Genomic DNA, 18,157 nt, shown 5'->3' with positions numbered 1-18,157 from the left:
GTGACCGGCTCTGACCCCTGCAGGCCAGGGGTGATGGTGCTTCGAGATGGTTTCTCTGATCTCCCCACCCTGCCTGCAGCAACCACACTCTGGCTCTAATGAGTGAATCCAGTGGCTCTGGATGAGGCCTGAGTCAAATCCCACCTCTGCACTTAACCACCTACGTGACCTAGGGAGCTTTGCTTCCATTTTCTGAGCCTCCATTTGCTTTTTTTTTTTTTTTTGTCTTTTTAGGGCCGCACCCAAAGCATATGGAGGTTCCCAGGCTAGGGGTCAAATAGGAGCTATAGCCGCTGGCCTACACCACAGCCATAGCAACGCCAGATCCTTAACCCGCTGAGGGACGCCAGGGATCGAACCTGTGTCCTCATGGATACTCGTCAGATACATTTTTTTCTTTCTTTTTTTTTTTTTTTTTTTTTTGTCTTTTTGCCTTTTCTAGGGCTGCTCTCATGGCATATGGAAGTTCCCAGGCTAGGGGTCCAATTGGAGCCGTAGCCACCGGCCCGCGCCAGAGCCACAGCAACTCAGGATCCGAGCAGCGTCTGCAACCTATACCACAGCTCATGGCAACGCTGGATCCTTAACCCACTGAGTGAGGCCAGGGATCGAACCCGCAACCTCATGGTTCCTAGTCGGATTCGTTAACCACGGCACCACGACGGGAACTCCATTTCTGTGAGCCATCACAGGAACTCCTGAGCCTCCATGTTCACACCTGCGAATTGGTTCTTAGAAACCCTCTCGTGAAGGCTGCAGCTGATTGAGATAACATAGAAATGCCTGGTGCTTGGTTTCCTCTCCAACGAATGCGTCATCTCCTGATAAAGATTGTTTCACATCTGCCTCCCACTTCAAACGTCCCCTCAAGCTGCAGACCGTGAGAGCTGGAAGGGCAAGCCCAGCCCAGCCCCTCTCTGGAGAGGTGGAGAAAATCGTCCAGAGCAGTTCACTGAGAGCCAGACAGAAATTTCTCTGGCTTCCTGCCCACACCGTGGAACGTTCCCTCCCGGGAGTGCAGTGAGCTCCTCACCGCGGGGACTTGGCCCTCCTCCATCCTGGAGACACTCAGCTATCATCTCCTCATCCTTTCAGGCTCCTCTTCGGGACTCCTGCCAGACCCTGCTTGGAGCGTCCTAGTTTGTCCCCTGGGTCTCCTAATTCTTGCTCGTATTTCTCATCTCTTTTTCTGTCCACTGCTCCAACCAATTTCCAAAGCTGTGTCTTCTCGGGCCCCCAATCCACTGCCTTCCAGGCCACTGCTTAGCCTGTGCATCAAGATGAACATTTTCCCCATGTAATAACTATATATATATTTTTTTAGGGCCATGCCCACGACATATGGAGATTCCCCGACTGGGGGTCCAATTGGAGCTGTAGTCTCTGGCCTATACCACAGCCACAACCATGCCAGATCCAAGCTGTGTCTGCGACCTACACCACAGCTCACAGCAATGCCGGATTCTTAACCCACTGAGCGAGGCCAGGGATCGAACCTTCGTCCTCATGGAGGCTAGTCAGATTCATTTCGCCTGAGCCAGGACGGGAACTCCTATTTTTTTTCTTTCTTTCACACCTCTTGTGTTTTCACAAAAGTCTATTCTTGCCTCACAGAGTCTGTTCCTTCCTTCTCTCATCACTTTAAAGATCTGTACTTTTTAATGTCGTAAAATATGCATAGCATTTACCGTTTTAACCATTTTTAAGTGTGCGGTTCGGTGGCATTGTGTACATTCAACTGTTGTGCAGCCATCACTGTATCTTTCACCTCTTTTGGGTGTACACCTCAAATTGAAATTAGCTGGATCATTTGGTAATTCTGTGCTGTTTTCCACCATGGCTATAGCATTTATAGTCCCACTAGCAATGCACAGGGTTTCCAGTTTCAGTACATGCTGGCCATCACTTGATGTTTTCTGGTTTTGTTTTCTTTAAAATAATAGTCATCCTAGTGGTATCTCATGGTTTTGATTTGTATTTCCCTAATGATTAGTGATATTGAGCATCTTAGCAAGTGCTTATTATCCATTTATACATCATCTTTAGAGAGAGTCTACTCCATGCCTGTGTCTGTAGCGTCGCGCAGAATCTGGAGCCAAACTCTCTGGATTGGAGTCCCCCCCTCCATTATTTGCTGGCTGTGTGGCTACGAGCAAGGCCTTTGCCCGTCTTTGAATTGCATTGTCTTTTCACTGTCGAGTTTGGGGAGCTCTTTATATATTCTGGATAGTAATCACTTACGATTGATGATTTGCAAATATTTTCTCCCATTCTGCGGGCTGCCTTTTTACTCTCTTGCTGGTGTCCTTTGATGTGCAAAAGCTTTTCATTTTAATGAAGTCCAATTTGTCTGTCTTTTCTTTTGTTGGCTGTGCTTTTGGTATCATAGCCAATAAATCGTTGCCAAGTCCAATGAAGCTTTTCCCAAATGATTTCTTCAAAGAGTTTTATAGATTGAGTTTGGATGTTCCGTAATCCGTTTTGAGTTCATTTTTGTGGGTGGTGTAAGGCCCTGTATTTGAAGTCCCTCTCAGATTGCTCGAACACCTGTCCTGCCTCAGGTGTCGTCTACTCCATGCCTGCGTCTGCAGTGTCTCGCAGAATCTGGAGCCAAACTCTCTGGATTGGAGTCCCCCCTCCATTGTTTGCTGGCTGTGTGGCTACGAGCAAGTTTCTCAGCCTCTTTGTGCCTCTCTTTCCTCATCTATAAACTGGGGGTGTGGACCACGGGACCCACCTCATGGAACTTGTGTGAGGATTCATATCCCGAAAGCCCTCAAAGGGTCCCCAGCCCCTGGAAAGTGCTTACTGGGGGCTGGCGATCCTTATTGACACTGATGACATTGGACTTCCTCTTGTACTTGGTGGTCTTGACCTGTGAGCCATTTTCAGTGGGAACAGCCTTCTCAGGGGGACCCTTCCCATGCACACACCAGGTGGTGGAGATGTCCCCAGGGTCGGTGTCATGGTTGCTTCTTGCAGGCCCCCATTAGAAAGGAAGCCATCTGCTGGCTCCCTTGATGGCAGCATTACTTCCAAATGACCGGCTGGCCCCAGGCGGGCACCTGTGCTGCAGCCCTTTGGGCACGGAGGCACTCGGATTTCCCACATGGGCCCCCGCTCACTGCTGCACGAGCTCTGTCTCTCCAGCATCTGAAGAATACCTTTTCTTGCTTTCCATCTCAACTCTGTATTTTGCACATTATTTATTTATTTATTGCTTTTTAGTGCTGCACCTGTGGCACATGGAAGTTCCCAGCCGGGTTGAATCAGAACTGCAGCTGTCGCCCCACACCACAGCCACAGCAGCGAGGGATCCGAGCTGCATCTGCAACCTACACCACAGCTCATGGCAACGCAGGATCCTGAGCCCACTGAGCGAGGCCAGGGATCAAAACCACATCCTCATGGATACTAGTTGGGTTCGTTTCTGCTAAGTCACAATGGGAACTCTGCACTGTATTTATTTATTTATCTATATATCTATTTTTTTATTTTGGCTGTGCCCAGAGCATGCAGAAGTTCCCAGGCCAAGGATCAGAACTGAAGCACAGCAGGGTAATGCTGAATCCTTAACCTCTAGACCACCAGGGAGTTCCCAGCATTTTAGAAAAATACTATGTTTGATCCCTAATAGCCAAATCAATCTGGAGAAAGAAGAACAAAGCTGGAGGCATCACATTTCATGATTTAAAACTATATTACAATGCTATAGTAATGAAAACAGTATGGTACTGGCATAAAAATAGACACATAGATCAACGAAACAGAATAGAGAGCACAGAAATAAACCCATGTCAATATATTTATGAAAAGGGAGTCAAGAATATACAATGGGGGAAGGATAGTGCCTTCAATAAATAGTATTGGGAGGGTTCCTTTCATGGTTCAGCAGAAACAAATCTGACTAGCATCCATGAGGATGCAGGTTTGATCCCTGGTCTTGCTAAGTGGGTTAAGGATCTGGTGTTTCCATGAACTGTGGTGTAGGTCGCAGATACAGCTCGGATCTGATGTTGCTGTGACTTTGGCATAGACCAGTGGCTACAGCTCCAATTCGACCCCTAGCCTGGGAACCTCTGTATGCTGCAGGTGTGGCCCTAAAAAGACAAATAAACAGTATTGGGAAATCTGGACATCCATATGCAAAAGAATGAAACTGGACCCCTATCTTATACCACAGACAAAAATCAACTAATTAAAGGCTGAAATGTAAGGCTTGAAACCGTAAAACTCCTAGAAGAAAACACAGGAGGTAATCTCCTAGACATCAGTCTTGGCAATGATTTTTTGGATCAAAAGCAAAGGCGGCAAAAGCAAAAATCAACAAGCGAGTCTACATTAAACTAAAAAGCTTATGCACAGCCAAAGAAGCTATCAGCAAAACGGAAAAGCAACCCCCAGACTCGGAGAAAATATTTGCAAATCATCTATCTGATAAGGGGCTAAATACCCAAGATTTATAAAGAACTCATACAACTCAGTCACAACACAATTTTCTTAAAGAAAAGGGCAAGGATCTGAACAGACCTCTTTCTAAAGGAGACATGCGGATGGCCAACAGGCACAGGAAGAGTTGCTCAACATCCCTAACCACAGTAAGATAATACCTCATCCATGTGAGAATGTCTTCAAAAAGACAAGAAATAGAAAATGTAGGCAAAGATATAAAGGGAACCCTTATGCATTGTCAGTGGGAATATAAGTTGGTGCAGCCACTTGGAAAATAGTATGGAGTTTCCTCCAAAAGTTAAAAATGGAACTACCGTATGATCCAGCAATGCCACTTCCAGGTATGTATCCAAAGAAAATGAAGTCACTATCTTCATTTTTGTGCCCACATGTTCACCGAAGTATTATTTACAATAGGGGAGTTATGAAAACAACCTAAGTGCCCATTGATGAACACCGAAAATATTACACACACACACACACACACACACACACACACACACACACACACACACACACACACAGGAATATTATGCAGCCATATAAAAGAAGGCAGTCTTGCCACATGCAACAACATGGATGGAACTTGAGTGCATTATGCTGCATGCAATAGGTCAGACAGAAAAAGACAAACATTGTGTGATCTCACCTATATGTGGAATTTAAAAACAGAACCAAACCAAAGCCAAACAAAATAAAACTGAACCCATAGAGATTGGTGGTTGCCAGAAGCAGAGGTGAGAGGGTGGCTGAGATGGGTAAAGGCAGTCAAAAGCTATCTTCCAGTTATAAGTAAGTCCTGGGGGTGTAATGTATAGGATACCCAAAAATAGTGTTTTATCAACCACCTCTATGTGCTTGAAGCAGGAGGAGGGCCTCCCCTGAGAGTTCTGTCAGCCAGTTTAACCAGAAGTGTCATGGCCTTTTTTTCTTTGCTCGTGTTTCAGATAAACCTTGATCCTGGATACTAGTTGGATTCTTTACCACTGTGCCACAACGGGAACTCCAAACTTTGATCCTAACAGATGAAATTTGGAGGGTTATTTGGTCGGCCTCTCTGGTAACGGTGTCCACTCGTGTGAGGGGTGGGTGTGTGTGGGGACGTGGGTGCACCTGGGCTGAGGAGAGCAGGTAAAGGGACCCAGGTGAAGGGAGTCTGGACGTGGAGGAAAAAGAGTCTGAGGAAGGAGTCCCAAAGGAAGACGGGGCTGGTCTCCCCAGACTACAGGTGTCAGGCTACCAAGGAATCACCAGAGGCCAGCAGACCAGGTAGGGTCCTGCCAGCTGGTGCTCAAACTGGGCTCAGTGGATGATCATACATCGGACAAGAGAGAGAAAGGCCAGAAACGTAAACATAGGAGGTCAAGTCAGAAGACCACGGCGAGACAGCTGTGCTTCCAGAGACCCAGAGATGTCATTTCCTTCCATCCGTCCATCTATCCATCCCTCCATCCATCTTCCCACCCACCTGCACAGAGGTAATCCCAGCCTGCGGAGGAAGGGAGCTCATCAATCCCTGGCCGAGACCCAAGGGCAGCTCCAAGGCCAGGGAGGGGAAGTGACCAAGCAGAGTCAGGCAAGCTCTGGCCTAGAAGCCAAGAGCCTGGTTCTCTTAGCCCTGCCACTGACCAGCTATGGTCGTGTGGCTTGACCATTCTGGATCTCAGTCTCCTCACCTGTCAAATGGGGACAGTTGGACCAGAGGATGGTGGGGGCTTTCCTGTTCTGACATTCCATGGCTGACCCTTTAGCCCCTGATGTCACAATATCGAGTCGGATCGTGATTGGCCCCTAGCCTCACCCGGCTCTGCTGTTCTCTTGGTCATGGGCACAAGATGGACTTGCCCTGGACCTTCCCTACTTGTGCTCTTCTGTTATGGGCAGCTCTTGCCATGGCTCAGGGCCAAGGTGGGGTCGGGACCCGAAGGAGCATGGGACCAGGCCAGGGGACCAGGCCGGGGCAGGCCCCTGCCAGGACAGCACGATGCCCATCTCCTTCTCCACAGATGAGCTCTACAGCGAGACCGTGGCAAAGGCCTTCCTGCAGTTTTACGAGCGTACAGCCCAGGTTGTGTGGAACCAGTTCATGGAGGCGACCTGGAACTATGTCACCAACATCACCAATAAAAATCGAGAGGAGATGGTGTGGGACCACTTCCACCCTGGCCCCTTCTCCCCTCGCTCTTCTCAGTGTCCCAGGGGGGCTGGGGGAAGCACACCTCCTTCCCCCTGTCCAGAGCAGAAGGAAGGAGGGACGCCCCAAAGCACATGTCAAAGCAGGCTGCAAGCTCCAGGCCTCCCGGGAGCCCTCTGGGCAAGAAGCCCTTGCTTCTTCACCTCATAAATTTCATCTCCTTGCTTTTAGGGACCAGCCTTGCCCTTTCTCCCTCTCAGCAAATTTTCAAGGGTTTAAAATAACCCTAAAAGTGGGCTTCGGTAGGAGGTGGGGGCTGTGGCCCTGGAGTTACCCCTCCCCCAACCTCCCACGACAAGCACAGTGACCCTCCTTCCAGCTGCGCAAGGACGTGGAGCGGTCCCAGCACACGCTGTACTTTGGCACCCGGGCCCGCCTGTTTAAGATCGACGACTTCCAGGACCCGGACGTGAAGCGCATGCTGAGTAAGCTGCAGAACCTATACAAGGCGGCCCTGCCCGAGGACGAGCTCCGGGAGGTGATGGCCAGAGCCCCCAGGTCTCCGGGCACATGCTCCCCACCCCGGGGGTGGGTGGGCTCCCTGGTGGGAAGCCAGAGTGTCTGGGGCAGGAGGGGCGGCGGGGAGAGCAGCAGAGGCTGCAGGGGAAGATGCCTTGGCCGGGCCGCCTCTCCCGGCTGGGAGTGGGACCGTGGCACGGGCCTGCCCTGGGTGACACCTGCCCCCAGTACAACCAGATTCTGGCCTACATGGAGACCACGTACAGCATGGCCCAGGTGTGCCTGAACGAGGGGCCCTGCCTGCCCCTGGAACCTGGTGAGCACCCAAGCCCACCACCCCTGCCCAACCCTGGAAGCACCAACCCCCTCCAGGAGCCTCCCAACTCCCACTTCCTCAGACCCCAACCGCACTCCCTGGCAGGGGGGCAGGGGGTGAGGGCGGAAGGCCGGCAGGAGCCAGGTCCTACCTTGGCCCTTTTTCTGGGCTCAGACCTCGAGGAAGTCATGGCCACCTCCCGGGACCAGAAGGAGCTGCTGTGGGCCTGGCAGGGCTGGCGGGATGCTGTGGGGCGCCAGCTCCGCATGACCTTCGAGCGCTACGTTCAGCTCAGCAACAAGGCTGCGGAGCTCAATGGTGAGGCCCCCCATCCTCAACCCCGGCCCCGCCCCACCAGGCCTGGGAGGGCGAAGCGGTCTCTGCAGAGGGGAGGGCGGCGTAGGGCCTGGAGACCAGAACCCGAGCCCTGCACCGGGAGCGCAAAGGGGGCGCTGTGTTGTTTTGTCCCACCAACTGTAATCCAGCCCCTATTATGTGCCCCTGCTGGGGAGGTTCTGAGGACGCAGAGGTGAAAAGACAGAGAAGGGGCCCCCTTCCCAGGGCTCTGTGCTTGGGAGCCAGACGCACAGCTCCAGTTGGCACCCAGGATGAGTGCGGAGAGAGGCTGCAGAGAGAGAACAGGGGGACCTGCTTCACACTGGTGGTCGGGAGGCCCCTCGGACGTGAATCCAAGGCCTGAAACATGGACCAAGCCGGGCAGCAGGAAGCACGTCCCAGGCTCCACCATGGGGGAGCCGGTGTTGGGCAGCACCCGAAGGGTGGCCCAGGGGCCTGGGGGTGGGGCCTGAGGGGTGAGCAGAACTGCCTTCCTGGGTCCTACCCGGCCCGGCAGAGGCAGGCACGTGCCGCAGAGCGTGCTTTGCTGGGTGCTCTCCCACCCGGTCTCATCCGGAAGGACAGTGGCCTTGGGAGGTGTTTTTCCTGCTGGGCAAGCGGCTGAGCCCCCTCTCCTGTCCTAGGTTATGAAGACATGGGGGCCATGTGGCGATCCGCGTACGAGTCCGACACGCTGGAGCAGGACGTGGAGCAGCTTTACGAGGAGCTGCAGCCGCTCTACCTGAACCTGCACGCCTACGTGCGCCGGGGGCTCTACCGCTTCTACGGGCCCCAGCTCATCGACCCAAGGGGGCCCATCCCTGCCCACATCCTGGGTAAACCCCCTGTGGCCAGACGCAGAGGTGGGACGGCCAGAGCGGGCTTCCAAGCAGGCCATCGGGCAGGGGCGAGACGGTCTCCTGCCTCCTCTCAGCCCGCCCACTCCCCTTCCAGGGAACATGTGGGCCCAGTCCTGGGTCAGCATCCTAGACCTGGTCCTGCCCTTCCCAGAGAAGCCCCCCGAGGACATCACGAAGATCATGAAAGGCCAGGTCAGCGCCTGGCCTCTGTCTGCCCCTGCCCGCTCCGCAGCCCTGGCTGGGGCCCCTCACGCTCCCTCTTCCACATAGCACTGGAAGCCGGAGAAAATGTTCCAAGAGGCTGAAAAGTTCTTCACCTCCCTGGGGCTGCTTTCCACCCCTCCTGAGTTCTGGAAAAACTCCATGATGGAAAGGCCAACAGACGGGCGGGAGGTGGAGTGCCACGCATCGGCCTGGGACTTCTACAACGGCGAGGACTTCAGGTGCTCCCCCCGCCACGAGCGTCTCCCATTTCCTCTGCCCCTCCCGCTCTCCACCTGTCTGCGTGTCTCAGGAGGGCGGGTGTGAGCTGGCATCGTGGGCAAAGTGGGTGCGAGAGCCGGGGGCTTGGCCACTGCTGGGATGTGGAGCCTGGAGTAAGAGCTCAGGGCCCTGCTGGTCTCCAGCCCAACCACCCCAGCCCTTCATAGAGTCTGAGTGGAGAAATCTCTTCTCCCAGGGCATCCCCATGCTCCTTGACCCCTGCCCTTTAACCCTAGGATAAAGAAGTGCACCGAGGTGACCATAGAAGACCTGCTCTCCATCTTCCACCAGATGGGCCATATCCAGTACTTCCTGCAGTATAAGAACCTCTCTGTGATCTTCCGCGCAGGCGCCAACCCAGCCTTTGAAGAGGCCGTGGGGTCGGTGATCACCCTCTCGGCCTCGTCCCACAAGCACCTGCTCAACAGAGGCCTGCTCAGCCACCAGCACCAGGACGAAGGTGCCGGGGACCAAGAGGACGCTAGGAGGGCAGCCCGGGCCTGGGGCTGCAGCTGGGGCTCTCCGGGCAGGGCGGAAGGGAGGGGACCCGGCAGCCGCCTCCTGACGGGCCCACCTTGCCCAGAGGAGGAGGTCAATTTCCTGATGAGCATGGCCCTGGAGAAGATCGCCTTCATCCCCTTCGCTTACCTCGTGGACCGGTTTCGCTGGAAGGTCTTTGACGGCACCATCCGGAAGGCCGTCTACAACCAGGAGTGGTGGAACCTCAGGTGATGGGGGCCCGCTGTCCACTCCCGGCCCCGGTGCGGGCAGGGCTTTGGGGCAGCCTCAAGGGTACCGCCCGCAGCCAAAGAGCGCTGCTGCCTCTCCTCTGAGGGCAGAGTTGGGCGTGTGGTGCTGCTGACCCGAGGTCGTGGGGAAATCCTGGGGTGACGCTGGCTGTTTGTTGTCACCAGACAAAAACGTTGCAGCCTAAGTGGATAGGGCGGGAGCGTGCAGTCACACGGGAGCACGTGAATAGGGTACCAGCGCTGAACAGGCCTCTTCGCCTCTCGGGCATCCTGGTGGGGAGCGCCCGTTCCCTGGGAGCCCAGGAAGCTCTCTCGGGGGCAAGTGTTCTGCCTATTTATAGACTGTGTCATGCTGGTGCTTTTACCCCCATTTCACCTCCAACATTTTACAACCAGACTCAGTGACAATCAGTAACGTTCCCACAGCCCCAGCTCAGAGGGGCAACAACTGGACCTGAACTTGAAAGTGACTGGGATCTGCCCGTGACTGTTTTGTCTCTTGCTACCAATTCCCTGACCTCTAAAGCTCGGTTGTCCTCACTGTAGAGTGGGCGCGATAGTCACCACCACAGGGGTGTTACTCTCTTCTCTTCTTGGCACTTCTCACTAAATGAAACGACCTTGGTGGTTGGTCCACACCTGTCCCCCGTTATTAGGCTGCAAGCAGGGACCTTGCCTAGCTCGTCCCCTTCTGTGTCCCTAGAACAAGGACAGTGTGGAGTGAGTCTGTGTGAAGAGCTCCGCACGGCTCCTGCAGAGAGGAAGTGCCCAGTCTGTGTTAACTACCATCACTATTTAATTCTGGTTCCCAATCCCACGTGTTTTCAACTCATTTATTTAATCAATAAAAATACATTAAGTGTCCTCAGCACGCCAAGTTGTTTTGATAGCTGTGCAAATGCTTCGAAAGGCAAAGGCTCTGGGAACCCAACCAAGTGGCACTATCAAGCCCCCACTTTACCCCGCCAGGCTGAAGTACCAGGGCCTGTGCCCCCCTGTCCCTCGGACAGAGGATGACTTTGATCCAGGCGCCAAGTTCCACATCTCTGCCAGCATGCCCTACATACGGTAAAGGCCCGGGCCCTGCCCGCACAACCAGCTCTGGGAGTTGAGGGCTGGGGGCATGGGAACCAGGCTGAGGATTTCCAGGAAGGCCCTAGTTCGGAATGTCCCGCCGCTTCCCCACCCACCTCCTCATGTTGGGTGGCACAACCTTCAGAGGGCCATGCCCTGAATCCTGTGTCTGGGCTTTTGCCTCAGCTTCTGTGAGGAGGGCAGAGCTGACGGGAAAGCATCTCTGCTGGCCTGGAGAAGGGGGCAGGAGAGAGGGAGGCCCGCGCTGGCTCTGAAGGCTAATGAGGAGGCCCTGGTGGTGTTCCGGGGCCAGCCCGAGGCGGATCTACCCAGGCTGGGACTGCTGACCAGGCCCCCCACCCCCGACGCCCCCTCCCCAGCCTGCCCTCGTGTTCCTCTCCCCAGGTACTTCCTCAGCCTCATGCTCCAGTTCCAGATCCACGAGGCACTCTGCAAGGCCTCGGGCCACGTGGGACCCCTGCACCGCTGTGACATCTATAACTCGAAGAAGGCTGGGAAGCTCCTGGCGTGAGTGCCCTCCTCCCTCACCTTTCTCAGCTCCCCTTCCCCACGGTGTGGAAGCCTGCCCGGCCCCTCTTCTCGCCTGGCCACCCTAGCCCCCACCCTGAGCAGTGTCTGTTGTAGTGGAAGTTCTTCCTTCTGTCAGACTGCAGTCTCTCCTACGTTAATCAAGGCTCGGTTCCTCTTGTGTAGTCAGGAGGACTGCACTCACATGCACACACACTCACTCACTCTCTCACATACGACAAGAAATCCATCTGTCCCAGATGAGAGCCCAGTGTTGCAGGCCTGCCCCGGCCTTCGTCTTCCATCTGAATCCCCTTATTCTTTCCTTGCAAAGGTGTTTTCCTTGCCTCCCAGCAGCGTTTGATGCACCGTTGGGTGCACTCTGCTTTTCTCATCTCTTCTGGGAGATGCCTGGATCCGGTTCCCGGGCTGACCCAGCTGCTTTCGCACCAACTTCTTGGGATGCTCTGATCAGCTTGCGGTCTACTTTGATCCCCTAAAAAGACCCGCAGTCTTTTTTCCTGCCCTTGGTATCTGGCCATCCTTTCCATCCCTGCCTCTGTGCAGCTGGTTTCTTGTCCCAAAGCAAACCTGGAGTGGGGCGGGAGGCTGACCCAATGGTGGGAAGCACTTACTGCTACTGGCTGGGCTCTCTAGCAAGTGCTCCTAACTTGGTAAAATGGATATGATTATCCACATTTCATAAATGATGACGCTGAAGCTGAGGGGTAATGCGATTGCCTGTCACTTACCTAGCAAGTGGCAAAGCCATGCTTTGAGCCCCAAACTGACTCCAGAACACAATATGTTTTACCCTCCTGCTTCCAGCAGTCAAAGGATGCTGGTCCGGTGAGGTTAGGCCCAGGTCCACTGGCCCCAAGATCAGCGCTAACCACTGAGACGTGGAGTCCACCCACTGACATGGCCTTGCCCCCACTGAGTTTCAGCTGATTTCAATAGGTTCATTTCCCTAATTGCTCAAGGTCATGTTGAGTTTTATTTCAAGTTCCCAGAAGATGAACAAAGCCACTATTTAGTATCCTAATAATTATCCACAACAATTTAGTATCCTTTGCAAATGTAATACGCGTATCTGTGATTCCACCATGCAGTTTGTCAGTAGCCACGGGGCCAGAGGGAGTTGCAGGACTGATCCCTGCCTTTGTTCCCAGGAGAGCTGCACCTTGCATGCCTTCTTGTCACCCTAGTCTATTTGCTTTTCCATCTTTCCACACGATAGGGATTTATTCTAGTCGACTGCCCAGGTTTGAGCTTCTCTGAATCTGTGGAACATAAGGGGCCTCTCTGCTCCCTGCCTTCATGTCTCCGGTTGCCCCTTAGTTATTCATTCAGCAAACATTTACTTGAGCACCTGCTGACCAGCATGCCCTGCATCCAGCAGGGGGCAATGGGCCAATAAGTTAAATCAATAACCATAATCCAAGAAAGGAGCTGCTCTTTGCACCTGCAAAGAGCGTGAGGGGGTCAGGCCAGGGGACCTGAGAACCTGACCTTGTCCATGGAGTCCACCTTGGAGAGGAGGGTTCTAGGCAGTGCCCAGCTACCACTTTTGCAAGTCTCATGTGCTGCCCACGTCAAACCTCTCATCCCGACCAGCGTAAAGGACTGTTTCTAAGTAGGCAGATTCTCAGTGGTTGAAACTTTTCCCTACCAGGAACTTCCTTTTTCTCAGGATCTGGCATCTGATTAAAATCCTCTTTCCTGAAGTTAGTTACAGGGTCTTGTTTTTGGTTTGTTTGTTTATTTTTTCCTCTCTATGTTGATAGCTTTTCTCCTCCATTTCACTGGGATCCTAACTCCATTTTCCCCCAGCAGTTCCTGCCAAGGCTCCACTGACCTTTAGTTTCTCCACCTCATTCTTTCCCAGTTGTTTATTAAGCAATGAGTATAAGTCTTTGCAAGCCGAAAGCCCTCTTTAGACTGCCGTTCTGTGACCTAAATCCTCACCACAATGAAATGCAGTTATTAATGGGGGCCCGTTGTTCTGATGATGAAACTGAGGCTAAGAGAGGTTAAGGTGATTGTCTGTGATTGTGAGGCCCATAATTGGCACTGCTGGGTCTTGAACTCCACACTCTGACTTCTGGGCCTCTCAGCCCTCCCTCTCTCCTGGTTAGATCAGCAGGACAGAAGCATCAGCACACGCCTCCTGCTGTCTCTGTGGAGTCGGGCGGGGGGGGGGCACTGGGGTGGAGGAGCCCAGAGCCCTGGCTGCGGTGCTTCGTACCGTGAGTGCCCAGGCCAAGCCTAAGGCTGAACCCCCTCCCGCCAGGCACTGGGTGTGCCTTGAGACAGAGCTGACATTTCTGCAGCTCTGCAGGCAGTGCACAGAACACATCCCACGCTTATTATCTCTCTAATCCTCCCAAACACTCCCTGTGAGACCAGAAGGGACTAAAGAGCCGCCTCGCTCTACTGACACTGAGCCCCTCCTGGGAAACGGTGTCTCAAGACTTCCAGCCTATGTGAATCCAGGAGAATAATCATCCTGACGGTGATGGCGATGGTGTTAATGAGCAAACATTTATCGCCTGCCCAGTGTGCTCCCAGACTTGGGTTATTTAGTCAACACCAAAACCCTAGGAGACAGGTACTATTCTTTTCTCTGTTTTATGGATATGGAGATTGAGGTTCGGAAAGGTTAAGTACCTGCCCAAGTTCCCACAGCTGAGTAGTAGAGTCAGGATTCAAAGACATGTTGGTGTTATTTCAAAACTTGTGATTTTTTTCCGCTGTGCTGAGCACTGTTGGAAGAGTCTGGCTAGCAGAGCCCTGAAGGCGGGGTTGGACATACGGAGGGGTCCCAGCAGCATCAGCTGATGCCCCCACACAGCCTCATGGCTGTACCCCCTTCCTCAGGGATGTCCTAAAGCTGGGCTCCAGCAAGCCCTGGCCAGAGGTCCTGCAGAAGATAACCGGGGAGACCAAGGTGTCTACAAAGGCCCTCATGACCTACTTCAAGCCCCTGCTGAACTGGCTGGTCACTGAGAATGTCCGGCATGGGGAGATCCTGGGCTGGCCAGACTTCAGCTGTTCCTTGGAACAATCCTTTGGTAATCTGACCCTAATCCCACCTCTGTTCCAGCCCCAAACCCTACCCTCACCTGCCCTGGGCCAGTCCCTATGCCAACCCCACCTGAACGCCTAGCCCATCTATGACCCAGCTTGCTGCTGTGTGACCTTGTCTTCACCTGATGCAGCCTCAGCTCATGCCCCAGTCACTGGCTCAGTTGCTTCCTTGCCCACGAGCCAGCTAGACTGGTAGGCTGGCATCTGGGTGCAGGATGGGCATCTTGCCTCCTGATGCTTGCATGAAGCCACTGCTGGGAGCATGGGGTATATAGTCCAATCTGGACCACCTCCTCCACCTCCTCTTCCTTCTGCCCCTCTTTCTCACCCTCCTCCCGGGGCAAGGTCCTAACCTTTGGCTTGGAAGTTAGGTGCCAGAGGCTGAGGAGAAGGCCAGTGGCAGTCAGATCATCTCTGGCCACCACAAGGTACCCTCCCCAGTGCCACCAGTTCTGCAAGACTCCTGTGTCTTCCACAGACAAAGAAACAGACAGGGCAGCATTCCTGGGTCTGGAGCTGAACCCTGACCAGGCCAAATCCGGGCAGTGGGTGTTGCTGGCCCTGAGCTTTGTCATGTTACTCATGGTCCTGCTGCTGGCCTACAAAGTGTACACCCTGGAAAAAAAGTCACTGGCCCAAGATACCAGCGCACAGGACACCAGTGTACAGGACACCAGTACACGGGACAACAGTGTACACGTGCCACCACCCAAAGCCTACTTCCTGGGCACAGCCATGGAGCCCCACCAAGTTGTCAGAAGACAGTGGATGCTGCTGGGCCTCTGTCTCATCCTGATGCTGTGCTCAGTTGGCCTGATCATTCGGATTTTCACGCAGCACAGCTGGAAGCCTCCGTGGATGAGAGATGAATGGTGGAGCTGGGACTAAGACACTGCGTGACTGGTGAGGCTGGGGGTGGGGGGCAGGAGGAGGGTGGCCAAGCCAGAGCGGGCTGGGGTCTGGGGAGAGGATGGACCACTTGCATGTGTAGGGCCCAGCTATAATTGGTGCAGCCTTGGCAGATCTGAGTACATGGAGAGTTGTCATTGTGTGTTTGTGAACCCGTGTATGTGAGGCCATGTGCACGGTGCCTGTGTGACTGGGTGTATGTCCAGGCTAACTGCCTTCCCCTAGGGGCTCAGGAACCAAGTTTTTAGTGACTCAGGGGCTGTGTCCCTCCAGACTAGCTCCCTGCCCCAGTTCATGCCCAGGACTGCTTCTTCACGCAGTCATACCTTCTTCAGGAGCTCAACTGTGGTGCCGAACAGGGGCTGCAGTGCCCAGTGAGTGTCTGCTCTGGTTAGAAACAGGTCCCTGCCTCAGTGCCCTTATGAAATGTATTCAGGAAGAGTTGGACGTTCCTGTACAAATCCTCAGTGCCCAGGTCATGAGCGCTGTGCCCTGTATATGGCCTGCACACCTTTCTGCTGATCTTCTGGCCTATCCTGCATTGGGCTGGATAACCCAGCCCCCAAACGCTTCTTGTCAGCTGCCTGAAACACAAGTAGCCTTACCAACTGCCCCATGGCCCTCCCTGCCCCAGTCCAGGCCCTCCCAAATGGAGACAGTGGGTAGCTGGGCACCCAGCCAGGCTTGATTAATGATTGACTTCTTGAATATTTAAACAAAGCTCATCTCCAGCCACTCCGCTCCAGAGACGGCCTTGTTCAACACACACACCTGCTGCCCAGTCTGTTGCCCTGGGGACTGAGCTCAGGGCAAACAGCACCTTTCCAGGCTCTGTGGAGGAAGGGGAGACAGGGAGGGAGAGCTTTGGGGAATGAGTGCTTGAGGGACAAACCTGGGAAGAGAGAGGGTGGGCCTCCTCTCCTGCTCCTTCTACCTCTTTCTTTGGGGGTCTGCCACACCCAATATATGGGAATTTACTGAGTTGGAGGAGGCCCCAGAGGCACCTGGGGAGGCTGAGAATCAGTGACTGTCACAGGTTAGTTGAGCCTTGAAAGGAAGTAGCATTACAGCCAGTAACCACAGAGAGGAGGCACCAGGGCTACAGTCGAGTTAGCGGGAAGGGGGCCAAAAGATGGGACTGGCTCTCTCTGGTTTAAGGATCCGGGCCCGGAATTCAGGGCTGAGATCTCCATGGGCCCTACTTCTGTCCACATTTTAAGAGGTCTTCTTGAGTTCTGGCTGGGCCCTAGCACTTTTTGTTCTGACTGCAGGCTCCACAGCGTTCTCATTTGACGCGTCTCTGTCACTGCACTTACTTTGCTGGGCTATAATGTCCTCATTACTAGCTGTCAGCTCTGTAAACGCAGGATACCACGTAACCCTTGTGGCCAGCACAGCCCGTGTCACATAGTAGGGACTTGGAAAATGTTTGAATGAGTAAGTGAATGAATGAGTGTCCCACTGCCCAAACCACTCCTCAGAGCTCAGCACCCCATGCACTGAGCCCATGAGAAACAGCCCCACCTTTCCTCCACAGCCAGCCTGCCCCCCTCACACTCAGGGACAGCCAGGACAACTCTGCCCCCCAGGAGGCCACACTTGCTGCCCTCCCATCCCCCAGCCACAGTGGCCAATGAGGCCTCCATCAGGCATTGTGGCTCTGCGTGGCAAAGGCACATCCAGCCCAGGACTCCAAGCCTCTCACCTGGACTCCAGCAAAAACCTCTCTGAGCCTCCTTGTCCAACCTCCCTCCCCCACCCGCCACTGTAGTTCCTTTCACTGGAATGTTTCTTTCATGTCTAACTGCTTAAGAACGTGGTTGTCCATCAATTAAATCTAGATGTTCAAAATGGCATCGGAGGATCTTTATCGATTCCCCTTTTCTCCCACCTCACCCTTCCCAACCCTCAGCTCAGCCCCCTGCACTGATTCTGCCATCGGCCTTTGCCTCAGATGCCTGTCCCATTTGAATGCTTGCCCTCCAAGGCCTGGCTCAAAACTGGCCATCGGACCCTCTGCAAAGCTCCAAGCCCACCAATATGCTTAGTAAACAGTGGCCTCCTTTTCTCCCTCCTCTCCAAGAAGCCTCTTTCAATAAACCCATCCCCATCCCCATCTGCTTCTTCTAGTGTATTCATTTTCAATCAGTACTCAGACACTTTTATCAGTGGTCACTTGCTAATAGGCGGTTTTAAATCTGTTCTCCTTCCAAGTGCTGCCTGTGTGCTAAGAGCTCTCAGGCCTCTAAAGGAAGCCCCTCACTGCATACTTTGTGTAGGTAATGTGGACTACTACCCAACCCTCCCAGGACCAGGTCCTGGGTGCACTTGCCATTAAGAGTTCTGCATGAGCACTGGGGTTCAGCTGGAGGGCACTTCGTAAGGATGGGCAAGAGGTCTAACCACAGCACTGCCGGAATCCAACCCAGGAATGAGATCTGCAAAGAAACCTTCAGAAGACCCCTTGGGGCTTCTGACAACCCTCTTTGCGCACCCCCCACCCCTGCCTGAAAGAGTCTGGCAACTGAACGCCTGGTAACGTTCAGATTCCCCTCTGGTTCCGAGAGGGGCTGAGGTCACACTGGTCTTCGGGACAGAGCAGAAGCGCCTCAGAGAAGCTCTGCCAATTCCTGGCGCGCAACTCCCGCCCAGCTCCGCCCCCTAGGAGCCACGGCCCCGCCCCTGCCCAGTGGAGTCCGGGAGAAGT

At 53.9% G+C, this 18,157-nt stretch overlaps 1 protein-coding gene across 1 annotated transcript; it reads left to right on the top strand.

The window, feature by feature from the left end:
• On the top strand, window positions 4,973-18,094 carry LOC100515049 (angiotensin-converting enzyme-like). The gene is made up of 13 exons (XM_021068140.1): window positions 4,973-6,595; window positions 6,966-7,124; window positions 7,334-7,421; window positions 7,596-7,739; window positions 8,402-8,593; window positions 8,712-8,809; window positions 8,888-9,060; window positions 9,337-9,828; window positions 10,819-10,917; window positions 11,329-11,451; window positions 14,332-14,525; window positions 15,020-15,444; window positions 16,988-18,094. The coding sequence occupies exons 1-12, from the start codon at window positions 6,329-6,331 to the stop codon at window positions 15,427-15,429; spliced, it is 2,439 nt and encodes an 812-aa protein (XP_020923799.1). The 5' UTR covers window positions 4,973-6,328; the 3' UTR covers window positions 15,430-15,444; window positions 16,988-18,094.

The sequence above is a fragment of the Sus scrofa genome, chromosome 12, assembly GCF_000003025.6.
Source record: "Sus scrofa isolate TJ Tabasco breed Duroc chromosome 12, Sscrofa11.1, whole genome shotgun sequence".
Lineage (NCBI taxonomy): Eukaryota > Metazoa > Chordata > Mammalia > Artiodactyla > Suidae > Sus > Sus scrofa.
Note: the sequence above shows the minus strand (reverse complement) of the source record. Positions and strands in the feature narration are given on the sequence as shown.

Coding starts and splice junctions, on each gene's coding strand:
- LOC100515049 (XM_021068140.1), top strand. CDS start 6,329: ATGGGCAGCTCTTGCCATGGCTCAGGGCCAAGGTGGGGTCGGGACCCG. Junction 8,594..8,711: donor CATCCCTGCCCACATCCTGG/GTAAACCCCCTG, acceptor CTCCCCTTCCAG/GGAACATGTGGGCCCAGTCC. Junction 9,061..9,336: donor TACAACGGCGAGGACTTCAG/GTGCTCCCCCCG, acceptor CTTTAACCCTAG/GATAAAGAAGTGCACCGAGG.